Here is a 23007-nt window from a genome sequence, read left to right on the forward strand (position 1 = left end):
GAAAGAAGGGAAGGGGGAAAAATAGGTGTTTGATTTCCTCGTCTACATATCAGTGGCGTAACAAGCGGGGGGGGGGGGCAAGCTGCCCCCTGAAAGATTTCACCGGGAAAATGAAGAGCTCAATTGCAAAAGGGGTTAGGTCCATTTTTCATCAAATTTGATTTTTTGGTCTCAATGTATAGATTTTTAGTAGCTCTATAAGCTGATACCAAAGAAAAGTTGAAATTCCTATTTAAAAGTGATCAAACATGGCAAAGAAAAATCACTTTTTTTTCAAAAGGGGTTAGGTCCATTTCAGTTTAGTTGCAAAAGGGATTAGGTCCACACCGAATTTTATTGGAAAATAATATTTAAAAAAAATATGAATAAAGGTAGATTTCTTTTATACCCAATTTTATGTTGTCATGGTAGGGAATCTTGAAAATTTAGTTTCGCATAAGAATATGCAATAAAGGATAATTAAAAAAATGATTTTCTTGGAGTGGACCTAACCCCTTTTGCAAACAAACTCTTCTGAAGAGCTCATTTGTCAAAAGGGGTTAGGTCCATTGTTCATAAATTTTATTGTTTTCTGTCTCAAAACCTTTAAATTTTTAGTCGCTTTGATGAAAACAAAGAAAATTTGAAATTTACATGAAAACGTGAAAAAAGTGGCAAAGAAAAATCCCTTTTTTAATCAAAATAGATTGGATTCATTTTAGTTTACTTGCAAAAGGGCTTAGGTCCACAATGATAATTTTTAAAAGAATTTATAGAAAAAAAGTGAAGACAGGTAGATTTCTTTTATACCCAATTTTATGTTCATATGATAGGGTAGTACATCATGACAATTTAGTTTCTCATAAGAATATTGCAGTAAGTGAGAATACAAAACATGGTTTTTCTCAGAATGGTCCAAAGTGGACCAAAGCCCTTTTGCAACTAAACTCTTCAAATAAAAAACGGGAAAAGAGAAAAAGGAGAAAGAGAGAAAGGGAAAGAAAGAAAGGAAAAGAAGAAAGGGGAAAATTTTAAAAAAGGGAAAGAAAGAAAGAACATAAATATGGAAAAGGCAAGGAAAGCGGGAAATGGAAGGAAAGAACAACATGTGAGGAAGTACAAAATATATTGAAATACTAATAGCGGACTAATAGCATGATTAGCAAGAGAGGGATATAAAATCAAAAGATATGATTCAATGGCACGGGCAAGAATGGCGGGAAAATGGGAGAAAGAGGCAACAAGAAACGGGAAATGAAGGAAGAGCCAAAAGCTAAATTGGAAAATCAGAATATGAAGAAAAGGGACAAGAAAAAAGAGAAAAACTTAAAAACACGACCGGGCTGCCGAGGATTGAAAAATGTAAAGAACGGGGAGAAAGGTGGATGGTGTCTGTTATAAAAAAAAGCTTGCTAAATTTTATGCAATAATGGTCGCAATCAAGACCAAAATAAACATCCTTAGCCAAGGGTTAGCAAAGGGCTGGTTATATCTCCCTATAATATGTCCTAACCTACAAGTAAAGCTTTACGCTAGCTATAGATTTACCGTAAAAAGCCTCTTAATGTTTACTTTGGCTAAATATCCAAAGCTACTATCACATAATTAGAATTTAATTTCGAAATAATTTTATAAGGCCAAATTTTTCTGGCTCGCTTCGCTCGCTGACGATTTTTACAAAATCTTCTACATTTATTATGTTGTACTGCCTCAAAATATTTCGTTTATTATCTGCAACTGCATTGAAGTCATTATGTGGGTTTGTGTATGTTCCCGCGATTTGATTAAAAAAAAGTGGCCATCTGCAATGTTTAAAAATATCACGAGGTTCCGGGGGCTCTGCCCCAGACCAGTGGCGGCACCAAGAGGCACGGGGGGGGGGGGGGCATTTGCCCCCACTGAGTTGCCCCCCTCTGAAATTTGGTTAAAACATGTATAGTTAAAGGACAAGTCCACCCCAACAAAAATTGATTTGAATAAAAAGAGGAAAATCCAACAAGCACAACATTGAAAATTTCATCAAAATCGGATACAAAATAAGAAAGTTATAACATTTTTACATTTCGCTTAATTTCACAAAATAGTATATGCACATCTCGGTCGGTATGCAAATGAGGGAACCGATGACATCACTCACTCACTATCTTTTGTATTTCATTGTATGAAATATGAAATATTATAATTTTCTCCTCATTGTCCTGTGAAGCAAAGTTTTATTTCGCCCTGAACATGTGGAATTATATTGTTTAACATTATGGTTAAGTCAAGTTGGTCCTTATTATTAAATCTGTAAAAATGGAAATATTGTATTATTCGAACAATAAAAAACAAAAGAATTAGTTAGTGAGAGACATCATCGATTCTCTCATTTGCATGTGACTAAATTGTGAATATAACTATTTTGTGAAAAATAAGCGAAAATTTAAAATGTCATAACTGGTTTATTTTATATCCGATTTTGATGAAATTTTCAGCATTACGCTTGTCTGATTTCTCTTTATTGATTCAAATCAACTTTTTTCTGAGGTGGACTTGACCTTTAATGCCGTATCCTACTAAAGCTGCAAAGCGTATCACCAAAAAAAATAGTTCTTTAGATTTTGAAAATTTTCTCATTCATTCACTCTTAGCTCCTAACAATTTTTGTCACTAACATAAATCTTTCAGGTCATTACATACTATTCAAAACTTCGCTCGCGCTCGCAGTAACTGTTGACCATGAACAGGATGGGTATCTAATTTCCGACCCAAAACTGGACATTCTAATCCTTTTTGTAACAATGAACAGGATGGGTATGATAATTGATGCGAGCGCGAAGCGCAAGCTGAAAAATTGATATTCTGACCTAGAATTTGGACATTCTAAGCACTTTTGATAATCATGAACAAAATGGGTATCTAACAAATCATTTTATGCGAGCGCGAAGCGCGAGCTTATAATTTTTGATATTCCGACCCACAACTGGACATTCTATGCACTTTTTGTGACCATGAACAGGATGAGTATCTAATAAAAACAACTGATGCGAAGGCGAAGCGCGAGCTGAAAATTTTTGATATTCTGACCTAAAATTTGGATATTCGAGTAAGCATTTTGGTTATCATGAACATGCAGAATGAGTATCTAACAAAACATTTTGTGCGAACGCTAAGCGCGAGCTGAAATTTTGTGATATTTCAACCCAAAGTTGGAAATTTTAAGCACTAATTTTTGTCTAACCATGAACAGGATCATCACCTTTCTAAACAATTGATGCGAGCGCGAAGCGCGAGATGAAATTTTTAATATTCTGACCTATCTCCTTTTGGTAATATAATAAACAGGATGGGCATCTAACTGTGCATTTGATGCGAGCAAAAGTGAGTTTACCCCCCCTGTGAAACATGAATTTGGCGCCCCCGGTCAAACATCAAATTGGCGGCCCAAAGGTCAAATATGATTTTGGCACCCCTACCTAGGTTAAACATGAATTTTGCGCCACAGGACAGAAATAAAATTGGTGCCCTTATGTCGAACATAAATTCGGTGCCCGTAGGTCGAACATTAATTCAGCGCCCCCTAGGTTGAACATAAATTTGGCGCCCGTAAGTAAAACATCGATTCGGCGCCCCCTATGTCGGATATCAATGCGGCGCCCCTAGGTCGAACATCAATTCGACGCCCCCATAGGTTGAACATCATTTCGGCGCCCCCCGGATGTCAAAAATCAATTCGGCGCCCCCAAGGTTAAAGATCAATTTGGCGCCCCTATGTCGAATTTCAATTCGGCGCCCCCTATGTCAAACATCAATTCGGCGCCCCTTCCCTTTTTTTCTTTCATTCATTTCTTTCCCCCTTTTTTCTCTTTCTCTTCTTCTTTCCCTCATTTTTCTCCCCTTTTCTCTCCCTCTCTTTTCTTCCTCTTTTTGGCGCCCCCTTATTTGCCTACCCGGGGGCCCCGCGCCCCCTTCCCAGAATACGCGCATGAATAGGGAGGGACACCAGCCGCTTCGCCCCTGGATCTGCCTATTCCAAACTGACCCAAAATTTATTGGCACCAACTGGATCTTAACTCTAGGAAGGAGGGGCAATCTTATCTTCGGGCATCGATGATTTTAAACTTGATGGGTACTAAATTAACTCGAAAGTACAAGGGGCGCCAAATTCGAGTTTCCAGCCCAGGACCAAAATCCAATTGAAACCAGTTGGATTTCCAACTGGTTTCAATTGGTTTCAATTGGTTTCAACTGGTTTCAATTGGTTTTAACTGGAATTTAACAATTTCCAGTTGAAACCAATTGAAACCAGTTGGGCAACTGGAAATCCTAACTGGAACCAGTTGGGTAACTGGAAATGACTTCCAATTGGGAATGATTTCTAACTGGAACCAGTTGAGTAACTGGAAATCCCAACTGGAACCAGTTGGGCAACTGGAAATCCTAACTGGAACCAGTTGGGTAACTGGAAATGACTTCCAATTGGAAATGATTTCTTACTGGAACCAGTTGAGTAACTGGAAATCCCAACTGGAACCAGTTGGGCAACTGGAAATCCTAACTGGAACCAGTTGGGTAACTGGAAATGACTTCCAATTGGAAATGATTTCTAACTGGAACCAGTTGGGCAACTGGAAATCCTAACTGGAACCAGTTGGGTAACTGGAAATGACTTCCAACTGGAAATGATTTCTAACTGGAACCAGTTGAGTAACTGGAAATCCCAACTGGAACCAGTTGGGCAACTGGAAATCCTAACTGGAACCAGTTGGGTAACTGGAAATGACTTCCAATTGGAAATTATTTCTTACTGGAACCAGTTGAGTAACTGGAAATCCCAACTGGAACCAGTTGGGCAACTGGAAATCCTAACTGGAACCAGTTGGGTAACTGGAAATGACTTCCAATTGGAAATGATTTCTAACTGGAACCAGTTGGGCAACTGGAAATCCTAACTTGAACCATTCAGTTGTGTAACTGGAAATCCTAACTGGTACCAATTGGGTAACTGAGATGACTTCTAACTGGAAAGATGGGTAACTGGAAATGAATTCTAATTGGAACCAGTTGGGTAACTGGAAATTATTTCCAATTGGTTTCCAATTGGAAATTTTCCAGTTACCCAACTGGATCCAATTGAAACCAGTTAATTTGCATATTATTTGCCAGTGTGCACAGATTAATGTTTTATGAGATTAATCATCATTAACAATGTATCTATTTAATTCTTTACAATTTCAAGTACCACACTTTTTAAAGATTAGTATTTAGAATACTTAGCAGTGAAAACCATGTTCATAAATGTTATAGATTATAATTAAAACAGATTAAAGGATAATTAGTACACCACTAACTGTTACCAAATTACATCAAATAAAAGTACATATATTTGAAAATCTTCCATATAAATATATATACATGAAAGTCTGTATTTTATCAATGCCCTTTACATTGGTATTAATAGACATATAACACTGCTTCTGTGTTGGCATGATAAATAGTTACTGCAAATGCTAATTAATTTGTAACTAATTAAGTTCGTTCCAACTGGAAGTTCCAATTGGATCCAGTTGGAAACCAATTGGTTTCAACTGGTTCCAGTTGAAACCAGTTGCCTCCAATTGGTTTCAACTGGAACCAATTGAAACCAGTTGCCTCCAATTGGATTCAATTGGTTTTAATAGGGAAATTGGAACAACTGGAACCAATTGACAACAATTGCCAACTGGTTCCAGTTGCCCAATTGGTTTTAACTGGAACCAATTGGCAACTGGTTTTCAATTGGTTTTTAACTAGAACCAATTGGCAACTGGTTTTCAATTGGAACCAGTTGTTCCAATTTCCCTATTGAAACCAGTTGGCCAACTGGTTTCAATTGGTTTTGCCCTAATTGGTTTTAACTGGATTTTGGTCCTGGGAGTATTTTGTTTCGTACTATGCGCAAATGGCATTTTCACAATTACATCGCACTCGCATATGGCGTACAAATCCGCTTTATGATTTTCCTTATAGTGCTTAAAACATATTTTTTCTGGTTTTATAAAGAAATTCAGCTCGCACTGCAGACAATATTTAGTGATTTACAAGTCTGAAAAGGTTTCAGGTCACAAACATTTCAGCTCGCGCTTCGCGCTTACACGTCCAGCACTGCTTAAACGTTCCATGGCACTCCATATAGCATCCATTTCATTTTACATTCTTGATCTGATTACTTTATTCTTTGTTATTATCATTGCCGCTATACATTAATTTCTGCACATGTTTGAATTGTGATTTGTATTCAGTGTACTATATAGTACAGGACTGAAAATATTTCAAGAGATAGATAAATAAATTATAAAGCTGCGCTTATAATAACAATATCTGGCCAATAAGTTTCGCTTATACCTGGGCTAAGCTTTCATGATAGCCGCCAGCGATTATCATGACTTGTGATGCATTCCCGAAAACGGAAACATGCCACGTATTCTGGCGCTCAGTGCATGCCCTCGGATCAGCCCTGTAAAATGACTGAATATATCTGCCACATTATTAATAATAAAGGGCCTATAATATTTCCACCCCCCATGCACCCATTTGTTGGAAATTAAGAGCTTTTCACGGGCTTTAAAATTATCTATATTTATTGGTTGATTCGTGTTCGAGCCTTTGTAGGCCGACATATAAACTATTTCCCTGAAATATATGACTGAAACTGTACGTTGTGCATTTCCCTTTGTAATAAAAATCCTATGCAATTTGGGTGCATGCACTCAATAATTGGCCTACGTTATTCTCCACGCGTACAGTTCATTGCCTGCTGTCTATGACGCATGCGCACAACTAATCTTCTTCGATTTACTTTGATATGTTTTCACCGAGCGCAAACTATACACTATACAGATACAGCCGCGCCGCGCCGCTGTCGTAAATTTATTCAATACTCACACATGTGTATCTCTCTCGAGCTGGCTCTTGAACGCAGCGACAAGCACGCTTATTGAACAGTGTACGGTTTTAGAGAAAAAGAAGACGCATTTTAAATACCATTTTTTCCACCAAAGAAGCTGTCTCAGAGAAAAATAAAGACACCAATGGCTGAAATAGATCGTCAAACAGTTATTCTGGATGCAATCGACTCATTGCGAAGGCGCAAAGCTCGGCCAGATTTTGAGCGAATTTTTCACATGGTGGAACGCAAATACGGATTGACCGGGGCTGATGTGATTACGGAGTTAAATCGAATGGTCGACAATGATATTGTTATTAAAGTAGAATACAAGGGCAGTATAAGCTACCGAAATGCAGCTAACTGGTGCAAAAATCGTTTAAGTGGGTACCCATTAAATTCACACGAAGCTACAAGGTCAATTCTGCAAGCAATCGAGAAATTGACATGTCCAGAGTCCATTCCTGAACAGGATCGAGTTTTAGAGGATGCCAATTACAGTACCCCTAATGAAGAGTCGCACATAAAAAGAGACGGCCCACTTGAAGGCGCAAGTCTGGAGCAAATTGTGAAGTTCTTTGCAGATGGAAACGCGGACACCAAGTTCACTAGAAATTATTTGGAGGAGGCTCTGGCGAGAGAAGTCACTGCAAGAAGGCTGTATTTCAATACAACAAACAAATACGTGTTGGCCAAATATGCCGTTTCCTGCGAAGAAGAAACATCGTTCCAAAATCCCCAATTGAAAAGGGGTCCTCGACCGTCGAAACGAAAGGTTTGTATTCATTCCGCCTGCTATTCATTTCTGGTTATTATTGTCCACTTCAGAGTCATGCAACATTGCACTTCATGTCTTAAATGGACTTTTACTGATATGCACTTTCATAATGAATATATCGATAATTCTATAATGACTTGAGTTCAGTTGTAACTATTTGAGGTAGGCCTAATTGGCTTCACATGTACGAATTGTGGCTCCCGAGAAAAAAACAACTATAGGGCTCATATTTGGCCTATGGTCTTGAGACCTGTAATATACCTTTCGCCTTTGATCTGCACCGTCAATATGGACATTCATTATATAGAGTTTTGTGTTTTTCATTATTTTTTTAAGTCGACCATAGGCTACTATACGTTGGAACGAACTAAAAGACATCGGCACATGTACTCATATTGGTATGCTTGTTTGTTCTAACGCACGTAGGATAATATTATACTCTGCATGATTATCCACCGAGTTTTTTTTTTTTTTTTTTTTTTACGTACGACCGCTCAATGAATGGACAAACTGTTGCTTATAATTTCTTATCTTTTCTGTTTACATGTCTCCCTTTTTTTTTGGGGGGGGGGGGTGGGCCATTTCATACCTCCCCCCATAAAAGATTCGTGCATCCATAATATGTGTAATAATATACAGTAGTACGTACATGGCGCGTGTTTATTTCTGCACTGAGCGCTAAGTTCATATGCCAACATTAGATACACGTTTGCGAGCCTATAAATTATGTAGACCTATTTGTTGACCCTGATGGTTGCGGTCATACTCGCCTGATATGGGGCATATAACTGAGAAAGAGGTCAAGAATATGGAAGTTTTAAGTGCCACCCAGATGCTCATATAATCATCTCGTCATGTCTACAGGTCTCTTAGGGAACTGAGGATGCATGATATGACAAGATCTCGGATCTCGTCATGTCTACATCCCGTGGGATATAGATGACTAGATCTTAGATCTCGTCATGTCACATCCCATGGGATAGATGATCAGGTGACTAGATCTAGGATCTCGTCATGTCTACATCTTAAAGAAGAGATTATCAGATGGCAAGATCTCTGATCTCGTCTTGTCTACATCTTATAGAGAACTGATGATCAGATGGCAGGATCTTGGATCTCGCCATGTCTACATCCTGTAGAAGAGATGATGAGTTGACAAGATCTCGGATACAAGATCTTATCATCTGTTCATATATGAATCTCTTTCACTGGATGTAGACATGACGAGATCCAAGTTCTTGCCATCTGATCATTCTCCTCTATAAGATGTAGACATGGCGAGATCAAAGATCTTGCCATCTGAGCATCTCTTCTGAAAGATGTAGACATGGCGAAATCCTAGATCTAGTCATCTGATCATCTCTCCCACCATGCTTACGGGGTGTAGACATGACGAGGTCCGAGATCTCGTCATCTCATCCTTTTCCCTAAGAAGTGTAGACATGACGAGATGATTATATGAACATCTGGGTGGCACTTTTAAGCTTCCATACAAGCTAAAGCAATACTTTTCATTCTTTGAATCGGTGCAAAATAACGATTGAATATATCGAGACACGTACGCATTATTCTATTAATGATTAAACTCATCAAGTAAAGCCTTAACATGCAACTACGAAATAATTACGATCTGCACTCGTAGATTCAAATCAAGGATCGTCCTGTGGTGCATGTGTTATTAATGACAATAAACTTGAAGATAATTCATTGTTAAAATGTTAAACATCTAGAATTTTGCAGACGCAGCCGCGGCGCAGTATTGGCCGGATGAGGAGGGGGGGGGGGGGGATACTGTACCTTAATGAAAATTCGATCGTTTAAGTTATTATGAGCATATAGGCCTATACTGATAAATTAGTATCAAATCTGTTTCAAATTCCTTGAGATGCAATATAAAAGCCATGATTATAAAAACTAATTATGCAAGCTATACTGTTTATTGATCAGTAAAGGGGGGGGGGGGCGTATAACGAAACTAATATTGGAAAGGGGGTGTAACATGAGTATATCAAGGACTTGCTCAAATACCCAATATTCATTAACTGTAATTATTTACTGAAATAAAATTTTAACCTATTCTGCAATACATAGCCTATGTAAAGTGAACGTTCATGAAAATTATCAAGAGTAGACTAAACATTTTTTTTTTTCAACCCCGGTTTTTAACATTTCATTCTTCAAACACAAGACACTTGCAAAAGGGTGCTCTTGGTTATCTAAAAAAAAAATGAAAAAGCAAGTGAACATTGGCTTGTAGTGGGGTAAGAATTGACTATTTTTTCTCTTATCGTGATTTCTAAAATAACCACGATAATCAATTGAAAAATATGCGTTATGAATTTTTTTTTGTCTCCTGGAATTTTCAATTTTCCCCCATTTATATTTGAAATTAAAAATAGAAAATATTTGGGAGAATAATATGAAGAAGAAGAGGAGGGAAATAAAAGAAGAACAAGAAGAATTTGGATAGGGTGAAAGAGAAGGAAGAACAAGAAGAAGAACAACAAGAACGACTGCAAGTAAGAAGAACTAGAAGAAGGAGAACAAGAAGAAGAACTGAAGTACAAAAATAAGAGGAGGAGGAAGGGAAGAGAGGAGAAGAAAAAAAGGAGAAGAGAGAAAACATATATTTCATAAGGAAATGGATGAAGCAGAAGACATGGAAGAGAAGTGGGGAATAGGGAATCATGATTAAAAATAAGAACGATCGATATGAAATAAAACGAAAATAAACAAAATACAATAAAATATATATGAAAAAAGATGTATTCATCATTCTGTATGAGTGAGAAAACATCTACATGTATATTGACGGTATTTCGATCATCCGCGATTGGTTTCACACCCCCTCCCCCTACAAGGTAAATTGCCAATTCGTATACTGCCAACTCGTCCACTTACACATGGTCTGCTTTTATTTAGTGCAATGCCATTCCGTCCATCAACATTTTCGTCTAACAACCATTTCGTCCAATAACCATTTGGTCCGATCATCACTTAATCTAATCACCATTTCGTCTATGACTGTTTCGTCTCATAACCAGTTGGTCTAAAATCCATTTCATTTTCATTCATTTTGCACATTAACACTTAGTCCAATTAGACCAAATGGTATATGGACGAATTGGCAATTAGACCATGTGGATAGTGGACGAACTGATGGTAGACAAAAATGATAGTAGAAAAATGACAGTAGACAAGTTGGTAATTAAACGAATTGGCATTAGGCGAACTACCCCCCCCCCCCCACCACCCCCTAATGGCTGGGGGTAACACTCTTATATCACGACCTTAAAGGAGAATGTCATATGATTAGAATGAGCAAAAAGAGATGTTTTGGGGTATATTTTCAGTGTCCAAAAGTGGAGAGTTGTTCATCTGTAACATCATAGATCTTGGTCGCATTGCCAATGGGAGGATCTCCATAGCATTAGTGATCTCGACATTCAAATGCTCATAACTCTTCTATTGCTTGTCCTATTTTACTCAAACTTTTGTTGATCTTATTCTTTGATTTTTCTGCATTCACAAAAGCTAACTTGCTCCAAGAGTTTCATTCTCCTTTAACGGTTATTTTATTATGTGAATTCCTGATGATATTGTGTTGTAACGCGTATCGCAACTTAAAATGCTTATATTTATCAATTGGTGTGTGACAGGTACTTGTACAGAAATATTATTGCCAAGGGATTGCCACGTAACCCGGAAGTTAGTGTATTTACTGTTGTACCAATCCATGGTAATATTTAAACGCAATCGCTAATTTCTTCCAAGTTTTATTAACATTGGCATGTCGTACAACTCTATATAATATTCACAATTTGGACGGGGTAGGCCCTACAGTATAATTATCTTTTGATTTGTGTTAGAATCAGCGTAAGAATTCATCATAAATATGTCAGATTTACAAAATAAAATAGTGGAAAGGGAAGTACAAAGGAATTCACATATTGTATGTCTACATTTATGTAACAAATTCCTTGATTGTTTGAACGATTTTTTTTTCAGCCATTTACTAAACGTGCAAGACTAGAGAAGGAACTTGGCCCCTATTCTGTGATAATACTATTTCTTTGTTTGGCAAATTATTTTCGATGACAAAGAGTAGACGCAATTTCTTGAACATGGGAATCATCTAAAAAAAGTCCCCCAACAAAATGAAAGTTTTCTGGGGGCCCTGCATGCATGCTCATGTCCGCACCTGAAATATACATATGAAAGTCTGGTCACAATTCACTTAATCTGTTCAAATCATATTATTTTCAGCCTGGAGTACCCCTTTAACACTATTAACATCATGTAATAACGTCATGAAACTCACCCCTCGGTTTTTGTCTCACCTGCATAGCAGAGTGAGACTATAGGCGCCGCTTTTCCGACGGCGGCGGCGGCGGCGTCAACGCCGGCGTCAACACCAAATCTTAACCGAAGGTTAAGTTTTTGAAATGACAGCATAACTTAGAAAGTATATGGACCTAGTTCATGAAACTTGGCCATAAGGTTAATCAAGTATTACTGAACATCTTGCCTTAGTTTCATGTCACATAACCAAGGTCAAAGGTCATTTAGGGTCAATGAACTTAGACCATGTTGGGGGAATCAACATCAAAATCTTAACCTAAGGTTAAGTTTTTGAAATGTCATCATAACTTAGAAAACATATAGACCTAGTTTATGAAACTTGGACGTAAGGTTAATCAAGAATCACTGAACATCCTGCATGAGTTTCACGTCACATGACCAAGGTCAAAGGTCATTTAGGGTCAATGAACTTTGGCCGAATTGGGGGTATCTGTTGAATTACCATCATAACTTTGAAAGTTTATAGATCTGATTCATGAAACTTGGACATAATAGTAATCAAGTATCACTGAACATCTTGTGCAATTTTCAGGTTACATGATTAAGGTCAAAGGTCATTTAGAGTAATTGAACTTTGTCCAAATTGGAGGTATTTGTTGAATTACCATCATAGCTTTGAAAGTATATTGGTCTAGTTCATGAAACTTGGACATAAGAGTAATTAAGTATCACTGAACATCCTGTGCGAGTTTTAGGTCACATGTTCAACGTCAAAGGTCAATGAACTTTGGCCATGTTGGGGGTATTTGTTGAATTACCATCATACCTCTGTAAGTGTATTGGTCTAGTTCATAAAACGTGGACATAAGAGTAACCAAGTATCACTAAACATCTCGTGCGAGTTATAGTAGTTTTCAAAGTCAGCACTGCTGCTATATTGAATCGCGTGATGCAGGTGAGACCGCCAGAGGCATTCCACTTGTTTTTTTATACAGCGCATCAAGAAGACCCACGGTCCAGACTTTGAGCATGAACCTTTGACTAAAACCTCCATATGGGATCAGAAGTGTGACTATTGTACCTTACCTGCTAACTGCAACAAGTACGGAGAGAAAGAGCAACTACTTGTCTGCAAAGACTGCACTTTAAAAGGTGATCATCTCTTATATTGTAATGAAATCATATTCCCGCCATTTTTTAGATCTCGGATTTTTGTTTTCACTGTATTTCCTTTTCCTCAGATGTTTCGACACTCCGCAACCGAATTTCTTCCTACACCTTCGTTCGCTTCCTTCTCCCTCATTCTTTTATTTTTTCTTCTACTTTTTTTTCTTATTCTTTTTCTTCTTCTTCTTTTTCTTCTTCTTCTTTTTTTTCTTTTTCTTCTTCTTCTTTATCTTCTTCTTCTTTTTCTTTTCCTTCTTCTTCTTCTTCTTCTTCTTCTTCTTCTTCTTCTTCTTCTCCTTCTTCTTTTTCTTCTTCTTTTTCTTCTTGCGATGTTGGTATCAGTATCATCACAACCCTCGGACAACACTATATCTGTACCACTGTGAATATCAGTACCAAACACTATTTGATCTTAAGTCTATATATTTTGTTTCGCTAAATCTCCAAAAGTGCACAAATCTTCATATACATGGATGTGTTTGCCCCCAAACATCGACATGGAAGATGTAAAACAAAATTTTGCGATTTTACAATAAATTTGATTTTGATCGGGTGCCCTACGCCCGCCCGCCCCATTCCTCCTCCATCGGCATCATCTCGTATGGGGGGGGGGGGGCATCCTTGGAAAAAAAATACCCACTTTTTATGTCTCACCTCTGATCGATATGGCACTGGTAAATCATGCAGTCATTCACTGATATATATATTTCCATAAAATCAATTTTTCCCGTTCCTTTTTTGTTCACAGTGCATCCATCGTGCATGAAGTATTCCCGCCAACTCGCAGAACGATCACGATTATCACCATGGCAATGTATCGATTGTAAGACATGTCACGTGTGTAACGATGCGGGCGATGCGGTGAGTATATTGCGAGTCGTCTGACTGATCAACGTTATCGATGTCCATTTCGTTAATATCAGATACGCTCTGGGAATTTAATTTCTTCGTGGTCGCAGACCCTATCTTAGCCATTCTAATGTTAGGTTAATCAAAACCCCCAGCGCGTGAAAATTTGGTGGTGTTGCGCTATTGCCGGAGCATGTCATGGGGAAAATAGTCGAATGAAATGAAAATGATTACGATTACTATGAGTGAAACTTAATGCTTATGTCCATGTGTAAAATTATACATTGCTAGGATTGTATTTCATTATAATACATGATACATAAAAAGTTTTTTTGGGCATTTCATCCTTGAAGGACATGTCCACCCCAACAAAAGGTTGATTTGAATAAAAAAGGGAAGAAATAAAGCAAGCATAGAACTGATTTTTTAAATCAATATTGGATGTAAAATAAGAAAGTTATGCCATTTCAAACTGTCGCTTGTTTTCATAAAAGAGTTATATTCAACATTCATTATTTTTTTTGCATTTTGTTAATATGAAATAACTGTTTAATATTTTCAATCTTTAAAGTTTTTTATTAACTTCTTTTGATCCACCACAGTTTTATAATGTATTTTGTATTCTCTGTTTGTCCTTTGTTTATCCTTTGTATAAACATTTTTTTGCTATGATTTGATATGTGCTTATATTGTAAATTATATTGTATTGTTTTTATGTTTTATGGAAATGTGGAAATAAACTTTAAACTATTTTAATTTTCTGCTCAATGTGAAACACAAATCTATTCCTCCCTGAACATGTGGAATTGCCATTTTTTGGTTCAGTCAAATTTGTCCTTATTGTCAACTCTGTAAAAATTGAATGATTAAAACAATAAAGAACAAAAAAATAGTGAGTGAGGGACATCATTGACTCTCTCATATGAGGAACGATTTTTTTTTTGCTGGGGGTGCTGAAGTAGGCCTAAATTCACGGGCGGATCCAGCTTCCGCCTATAGGGGAGGGGGGGGGGGCGAAAAAAAATTTCACCCATATTTTCCCCGATCGATCGGCCGCTCAAAGTTGATTTCTGTTTCTTTGAAGGGGTATTCGTAACAGTCACTTCTTAGCTATATTCTTGTAAAGCAAAATACATATATGATAATCTCATAAGCCCTATCCATTTTTTTAAAATGTATTTTGTCCTGAAAATTGATCATTCTGGGCAATGTTTGTGATCCTGAACAAGATGCGTATGTAACTGATCGAAAAGGGACCTGTTAAGGACTGTTATAGCCATGAAGACGGTACATATTTCAACAATCAAATAAAGCGAGTGCAAAGCGCGAGCTGAAAACTTTTGACATTCCGACCTATAAAATGTACATTCTAAGCACTTTTTTTAATCATGAACAGGATAGGTGTATAAATAAACAATGCGAGCGCAAAAACAATGAGATTTAAACCTTAAAACTGGTCGCTCTATTCATGTTTTGTAAATCCTGAAAAGGATGGGTAATTGGGTATCATGTGAGCGCGAAGCGCGTGCAGAAAAGTTTTTATATTCTAATCTGAATCTGGATAATTTATGCATATTGTAGATAAAGAAAAAGCTGCGTATCTCAATAAACACAATAAACAAGCATGCGCGTGTTTAAGATTTATACCTATATAGTATCTGGGCATTCTAAATGTATTTTTATCATGAAAATCAATGCGAGCGCGAAGCGCGAGCTGAACATATTTGATATTCCGATCTGAAAAAGGGTCACTTTAAACACTAATTCAAGCACTGTGTTGGAAAATTGTGAAGTAGATATCATGGGTTGCACTGAATGATGCACGCGGAAGCGTAAGCTGACATTTTTATTATCATTATGACATATGACCGGGACATTCTAAGGACATTTTGTCATGTGAAAATGATGACTATCTTCTTATTTTTCTTCTTTCCATTCTGAAAAAGACAATTTAATTATTAGGAATTCATGAAAATGTTATTTTATTTATAAATCTAATCAGCCTAATGACAGCTTGAAATGTGTTGATATTAAAGCCTGAAAACTGGACATTTTAAGCACTTTTGTAATTATGAATACGATGCATGGGTTAATAATATTGATAACAATTAATGCGAGCACAAATCGCGATGTCATGAAAAGGGGATTTTAAGTAGATTGTTATATAATTACTAATTATTATAGAGGTAATTATAGAGGTATACATTACTCACCAATCAAATTGCGAGCACGCAGCGCCGGCTGATAGGTTTTGACAATCAAACCCGCTGAAAAGGGGTATTCTGAAAATGCTGATACTGAGACAATAAAACGGACATTTTACAGAGCACTTTTTGAAAATCAAACAAAATAATAAAGCTCTATATGGGAGCTGAAATATGTTTTGTATATTGACTTCAAAACGTGATTTTTAAGCTCTATATCAGCCCATTGAGCAATATAATGTATTTTATATATTTTATGTAAAGGGCCAATATTCACAAGCTTCGGCTTCATTTTGGTCCTAACCATCTTATGATATATGTTTTGTAATTGATTTTATATTGTATATTGGTTTTAATAAATGAACTTGACTTTGACTTGACTTTAATGTATCACCGATCAGGCAATGCGAGCGCGAAGCGCGAGAGAGCAAATTTTATATAGTGACATGAAAGATTTTTTTAATTTTCCAAGTTTTCCCCTCATCTTATTTCATTCACTCGTCTTCCTCTTATTTTCCTTTTCTTTTTTTCTCCTTTTTTTTTCCATTTTTTTTAATTTCCCCCCATTATCTTTTTTTTTTGCTCAACCGATAGGGGGCCCGGGCCCCCTGGATCCGCCTATGTATATTTGACAAGCAAAAAAAAAAGGTTTCACTGAAAAATGAAGGTCGTTTTGGTGCCAAAACAAAATTGACAATATAAAAAAAAAGGTTATCAACACAAGATGTTGGTCATTTTCCATACATTTCTCCTAAGTGACACACGTACCGGAATTCCAGGGGGTACTGCCTATGGAAAATAATACACGCAGCACCTCCTGGGAAAATGTTGGGGGTGCTTCAGCACACCCGCTTCCCAGGGTCAAGATGCTACTTTGTATTCCGGAAGTCCCGGAACATGTTGTTGGATATTATTTATGAACGTTTCAAAGATGTTGATGTGTGGTTGCCTTTTTATATTTTATTTCATATATCCGCAGGATACGCTACTTTTCTGCGATTCATGTGATAAGGGATATCACATGGCATGCCACAATCCGAAAGTTGAAGAGAAACCAGTTGGTAAGAATGATATATGAGATGATAGGTGTCGCGAAAAGTGTTGTTTGTCATCGTCATCATCATCATCATCATTATCATCATCTCCATCATCATCGTTATCATCATCTCCATCATCATTATTATCATCATCATCATTATCATCATCATCAATCATCATCACCATCATCCAAACATTTGAGTCGGGGAGGATTGTGTGTAAAGGGGGGGGGGCAAATACTGTAACAATTGTATCATCAGGGGTCCGTTGCAGAAAGAGTTGCGTTTAAACGCAAGCCAAAAAAATCAATTGCAAGTCCCAAATGCGCGCTGTTGATTGGTTGAAAATCAAGTTGCGTATGATAGTTAGAGTTGCGATTGATTGCAACTCTTTCTGCAACGGGCCCCAGATCGACGTCAGTTTTTTTTCATTATTGAGTATAGACTGTGCTTGGACCTCTGATGAAAGGTATTCGAGAAAGGGGGGGGGGTGGCGCCGACGTTTCCGTGGCCGTTTCATAAAGCTTTTCGTAAGTTGAGAGTGGTAAACGATACTCATCATTAAATATTGATTGGTGGTTATTTAGCGCGTAAGAAAGGTTCGCCGGTCGTTCTTAAAGTCACTCTTAGCTTTATAAAACACCCTGATAAGAACACTCCGGCGCTAGGAGTCTTCTTATCAAACATTATGTATGTAATATGTATGTATATTAAGTATGTATGTATGAAGGCAAATCAATACAATAAAATCTGAATCTGGCAAAGTTTAGGAGGGGTGATCTTTGTCTGAGAACCCTAATACCGCATTTCATTGGTTGAAAGTCAAGTTGCTTTTGATCACAACTTCTTTCTGCAACAGCCCCCCTCCCCCCGGGGGAGGATATGGAAAGAAATTAAAGATGGAGAGGGGGCTAGGGAGGGAAAATATGGAAAATGGGAGGGAAAACAATGATGAAATAAGGAAGGTACGAGTGGGGGAATGTTTCATGCTTCAACGTGATGTATCGAACTGTTTCACCGAAATAATGCAAATAGCTTCGTTATTCCATTTCCGATTTTGATGAAATTTTTAGTGATGTGTAGTTTGTCTGACCCTTTTTCATCTGTTCAAATCATAGCATTTTTTAGCCTGGAGTACCCCTTTAATGAATCGACAACAACAACAACAAAAAATGACCGTGTGTTTGGAATCATTACCTGGTAATTAACATGGAAACCTTTGTTTCAGATCATTGCAATATAAACAATATTTTAAAAGATGTATATTTACTCGTCAGTCTCTTTGCTTATTTCTCTTTCAAATGCACAGGGAAATGGGTTTGCGAGTTATGTGCATGCGAAGACATGGAAATCGGCAGTAATTTCACAGGTGAGCAATAAAGCCTTTCCGTTGCTATTTTGCAAATTCATCATTATCTATTGAGCATATCATTAAATGTACTAGTGTTTTGTAAGTAAATTAAAATTCATTTCGATTAAAATTCAATATCTGTTTATTTATTTATATATTTATTTGTCTATTTTTCGTATTCATTATCTTTTTATATCTTTATTTCGTAAATATAAGTTATTGACAAAATTTATTTCTTCACTGTAGATGAAGGATCTGTCATCTCGTCCTCGGGAAGCACAGGGTCTAAAATAGAAGACAAACTGGATTCAGGAGAAAATGGGTAAGTGGACTCGAGACCTATCTCTCGACTTAGTAAGACCAGGCCCATATGTTAATTTTCTCCGATAAGACCTAGTTACTGATACATTATAAATAGTGTGACGTGAACGATTGTGATGAAAGATGTCGATGATGATGGTGATCATCACGATGATGATGGTGATGAAGACCAGCGTAAAGCCCGTCAAATAACACAGATTAACTGGGAGGTCTTTGTCGAAAATTGGTGAACCGGAACAGGAGGTTTTGGAGCTGACAAAAAAATTGCAAAAATGTTTTGAATCCCAGTTTACCCAAAGACTTCCTGCTTGTGCTTTGCCTCAAGGGGCATTTTTTTTTATTTTGAATTCGTCGCGCGTCTTGGAGCGAAGACTCCCTATTGTGACCTGGGGCAGCGATCCGGAGGTGGGACGTTCCCCTCGAATTTCGAATTTTGTGCAACAATCTATGGGAGAGTCTTGACCAAATAACCTCACGAAATGACTTTGATGGGGTCGGTATTGTTCATGATTGGCATGGTGAAGATAATGGCAATGGGGCAATGGAGAGACAGACGATAATAATAATAATGATGTTGAAGCCGGTGAAGAGTCTATTTCGATCATCCTTAAAATCGATATCCTCTTCTCCATTTTTCGCACCAGATCTTCTAAACCTTCTGGTCAAGTCACTCCGGATGTGGCCACGCCCAACCAATCAAGAGTGGCAAACTTACCCATCCAGTCCGCCCAAGCCGATCCCTCGTCCATCCCATCTGCCACCCCTGGAACCAATCTAGCAAACCACCCCGCCAAATGGTCTCAGGATGACGTCGTGAAGCTCATGCAGGAGAGAGGGTTTAAGGAGCAAGCTGAAACATTTCGAGATCAGGTATATTTCTGGAGTTCCGTTTCATGAAGATTTACGACGATGGTAACTCTGCTATTGTGGTTACTGTGGCCATGGAAACCTTAATTGTGATTGGCTGCAGAGCCCCGTTACCATGGCAACTTACCATAATTGTTAGTCTTTTGTGAAACGGGGCCCTGAACTAGTTTATTATGAAGCGGTCGTTGCTTTTTGTTCATGAATGCTCCAATCTTCTTCCAAGGCACAAGGAAGGGTAGCTTCCCAGAATCTAAAAGTGTACACCTGCCGGCCGATCCCTATTTTCGTAAAAATACTTCATCGCTCTATTTAAAACGTTTTTATAATATTTGTAAGGGTTCGGGAACTCTATTCCTCGTTGTAAAATACGTATTGTAAATGATCTTTCCAAATTTAAGTACGGAACATCTGTGATTTCCAAATCTCCTGAAAGACGATGCCATCGTCAAATTTGTCAGTGACTATTGTCTCATGAAGCGAGATGTAAAATCCAGCAGATTTCGGAAGGAAAAAAACAAAGTTAGATTTTTTTGTAAACGTTTGTTTGATTGCAAGGTTTTCATAGATGCAACGTCCTGTTTGCAGAACTGTCTCTGAGTGCAACCTTCCTGCTTTTAAGTGATTAGTGTTTCTCATTTTATTTTTATTTTTTTACATTGGTCTCTATCACTAGGAAATCGACGGCCATGCACTTCTTCTGCTGCGCCGTGCAGACGTCCTGACCGGCCTGTCATTCAAACTAGGCCCCGCCCTCAAAATCTATGAAATCATCAGCAAGCTCCAGTTATCACATACAAAACACTCTTCGCCTAATGCAAAGACCAAATCATCGCTGCAGTCGACATCATCTAAAACGATACCGTCGTCGCCGAGTCAGTCTTCCATAAAGAACAAGCCGTCCAAAAGAAACCCATCAATGAAGACTCCAAGTAGCACCAGAGGCCCTAGTCCTAAAGCAAAGTCGTCCCCTCCGCCAAGAAAGCCGACTGAAGCTGGCAAAAAGCAGTCGCCTCCAACGACTGTGACACACCTTAAAGTCACCTCTCCTAACATGGAGTCTCCTCTCGCCAAGACAACGCCTGAGTCAGGAACGGATCAACCACCGCAAATCAGTCCGCTACCTGTGTCAGACAAGTCGACTCCTACATCAAGTAGCTCACCTCCAAATCCGGAAGTGAAGTCACCGAGGAAATCGGGCGCTTCACCTAGAACGACACCGTAATAATGACGAAGACGTGGAAGATCACGATAACTCGAGATAATTAGATAGTATATTTTTAAGAAGCTACAGTGAGGATGTGGACGTTTATGAAGATAACCATGTTCATTGGCTTTTTCATATGAAAATTGTTAATGAAAGCATTTCATTCCAGTTTGTGCAAGTCAAAACTCGATCGCAAGTCGTGTGGAATCCAAACTGTAATTGTTTTATGAAGTCTGCTTTATTGTGAAACTCCAATGTTATTGGAAACGTATTGGTGTTAATTGATCACACATTAATTTTATCTGGGAATTAGCGTCTGATGGCTAACATATTATTCTATTCTATTTGTCCGTTCATTTTTGTCATCACCATTGGCTATGTTCATAAGGAAATGAAGGGGAAAAAATGAAACGGGTTGTCTTTCCTAAAGTGGAACTAGTAGTAAGTCAACGGGTTTACCATCAAAATATCTTCATCGCAAACAAATATTCTGGCCTCACAGTACATGTGAAAGATGATCACGAATGAAAAAAAATGTTATAGCAAAAATGATCAAATTTGTGATCATGAGAAAGAAACTTACATAAACCATTAAAATCATTTAAAATAGGTTAAAGATAGTGTGATTTAAAGTTACACTGCCCACAACTTCTTTTGAATTATTTTAGTGGTTATTAAAAGTATCACACTTTTTTAAGAGCAACGATTGATACATGATAGGCGTATAAGTAGGTATGACTGCTCAAATTATTGGTTATTATCGTATGCAACTGTACGAAGGCGTCAGTACTTTAAGCTACATAGTATACTTGTATTGTTTACTACACGATGACGACCAAAATTATGTATATCTGATTTCAGATGTGATTTGTCTTCACTTAATTATTCTTGGGGAGTTTGCTGAAAGTTAAATAATGTGATTATTAAGGTGGGTTTCATTGTTTCATTCATGTTTTCCGTACGTTGAAAATTGGATCATTCCGTCGTATTGTTGTTGTTTGTTGTGTTGTTTATTTTGCCTTATTATCGTTATGGCATATACGGGTTTTCTAACTTTAAATATTGAATATGAAGTTATGAAAGTTGTTCATAACTGGTGAAAAAGCTAAATATTATCGAGTGTTGCCTGTTTTGCTGGCTGCGTGTTTGTGATTTTTTGTCAAGATCATTTTCACTAATATGCTGCGAAGTATGTGTGTTAATGAACTTCGACACAATACTCTTATTTTTGTTGAAGGTTTTCTTTTGCACTGCCAATTTGAAGTCATTTGGTGCTTTAATTATCATAAGTTAACCCGGGGTTAAGTCTTTAAAGAACTAAGATTTTAATACAGAAATTTATGGTAATAATAATACTAATATCCAACTCTTGCATAACGTTTAATACAAATGTTTGTTTTGTTCTTAGCGTTGTATGTTATCATTACGCAATAATCATAAGGTAGATTACAAACCAAAGATTGAATTGATATATTTTCATACTCGTGTTACCTTTTTTCCTCACCACCCTTACATTTTTGGACACTTTTTATTACAGGATTAAATCCTTATACTTGGCGAATTAGCTGGTAGCAGGCAATCATTGTGTTCTCTGTGATGGCGATTTAGTGAACAAAGCAAGAAACGTGCTTTATAAAGTAAAAAAAAGAAAGAAAAAAAAAATCCCCCTTCCGATTAAAAGCAAAAATCATAAATAAATAAATGAATAAATAAAAATGAATAGATAAATGAAATGAATGAATAAATAGATAGATAAATAAATGAATAAGTTAGTGAATAAATAATTGAATAAATAAATGAATAAGTAACAATCAGTAAATGAATAAATAAATAGCTGGATACAGGTAATGGAATTACCCCATAAATGGTAGTACTGCGTGTTATCAAGTGTGTCTTCTGCATGCTATTTTGTCTTTGAGTTTACATACATGAAAGATCAGGGCCCGTTGCAGGAAGAGTTGCAATCAATCGCAACTCTAAAAAATCATGCGCAACTTGATTTACAACCAATCAACAGCGCGCATTTGGGACTTGCGATTGATTT

The 23007-nt window shown here is 37.3% G+C and overlaps 1 protein-coding gene across 1 annotated transcript; it reads left to right on the top strand.

The window, feature by feature from the left end:
* The first annotated feature begins 6799 nt into the window (after positions 1–6799).
* On the top strand, positions 6800–22679 carry LOC129271019 (histone acetyltransferase KAT6B-like). Its single transcript, XM_054908368.2, has 8 exons — positions 6800–7658; positions 12959–13115; positions 13879–13991; positions 17163–17244; positions 18530–18589; positions 18818–18893; positions 19537–19762; positions 20433–22679. The coding sequence occupies exons 1-8, from the start codon at positions 7029–7031 to the stop codon at positions 20979–20981; spliced, it is 1893 nt and encodes a 630-aa protein (XP_054764343.2). The 5' UTR covers positions 6800–7028; the 3' UTR covers positions 20982–22679.
* Positions 22680–23007: the final 328 nt, after the last annotated feature.

This window comes from Lytechinus pictus, chromosome 11, assembly GCF_037042905.1.
Source record: "Lytechinus pictus isolate F3 Inbred chromosome 11, Lp3.0, whole genome shotgun sequence".
NCBI classification, from domain to species: domain Eukaryota; kingdom Metazoa; phylum Echinodermata; class Echinoidea; order Temnopleuroida; family Toxopneustidae; genus Lytechinus; species Lytechinus pictus.

Bases quoted from the DNA above. Each gene is read 5' to 3' on its own strand.
- LOC129271019 (XM_054908368.2), top strand. From the start codon at position 7,029: ATGGCTGAAATAGATCGTCAAACAGTTATTCTGGATGCAATCGACTCA. The intron at 13,992-17,162 runs GTGAGTATATTG...ATATATCCGCAG, and splicing joins GTAACGATGCGGGCGATGCG to GATACGCTACTTTTCTGCGA. The intron at 18,590-18,817 runs GTGAGCAATAAA...TCTTCACTGTAG, and splicing joins AATCGGCAGTAATTTCACAG to ATGAAGGATCTGTCATCTCG.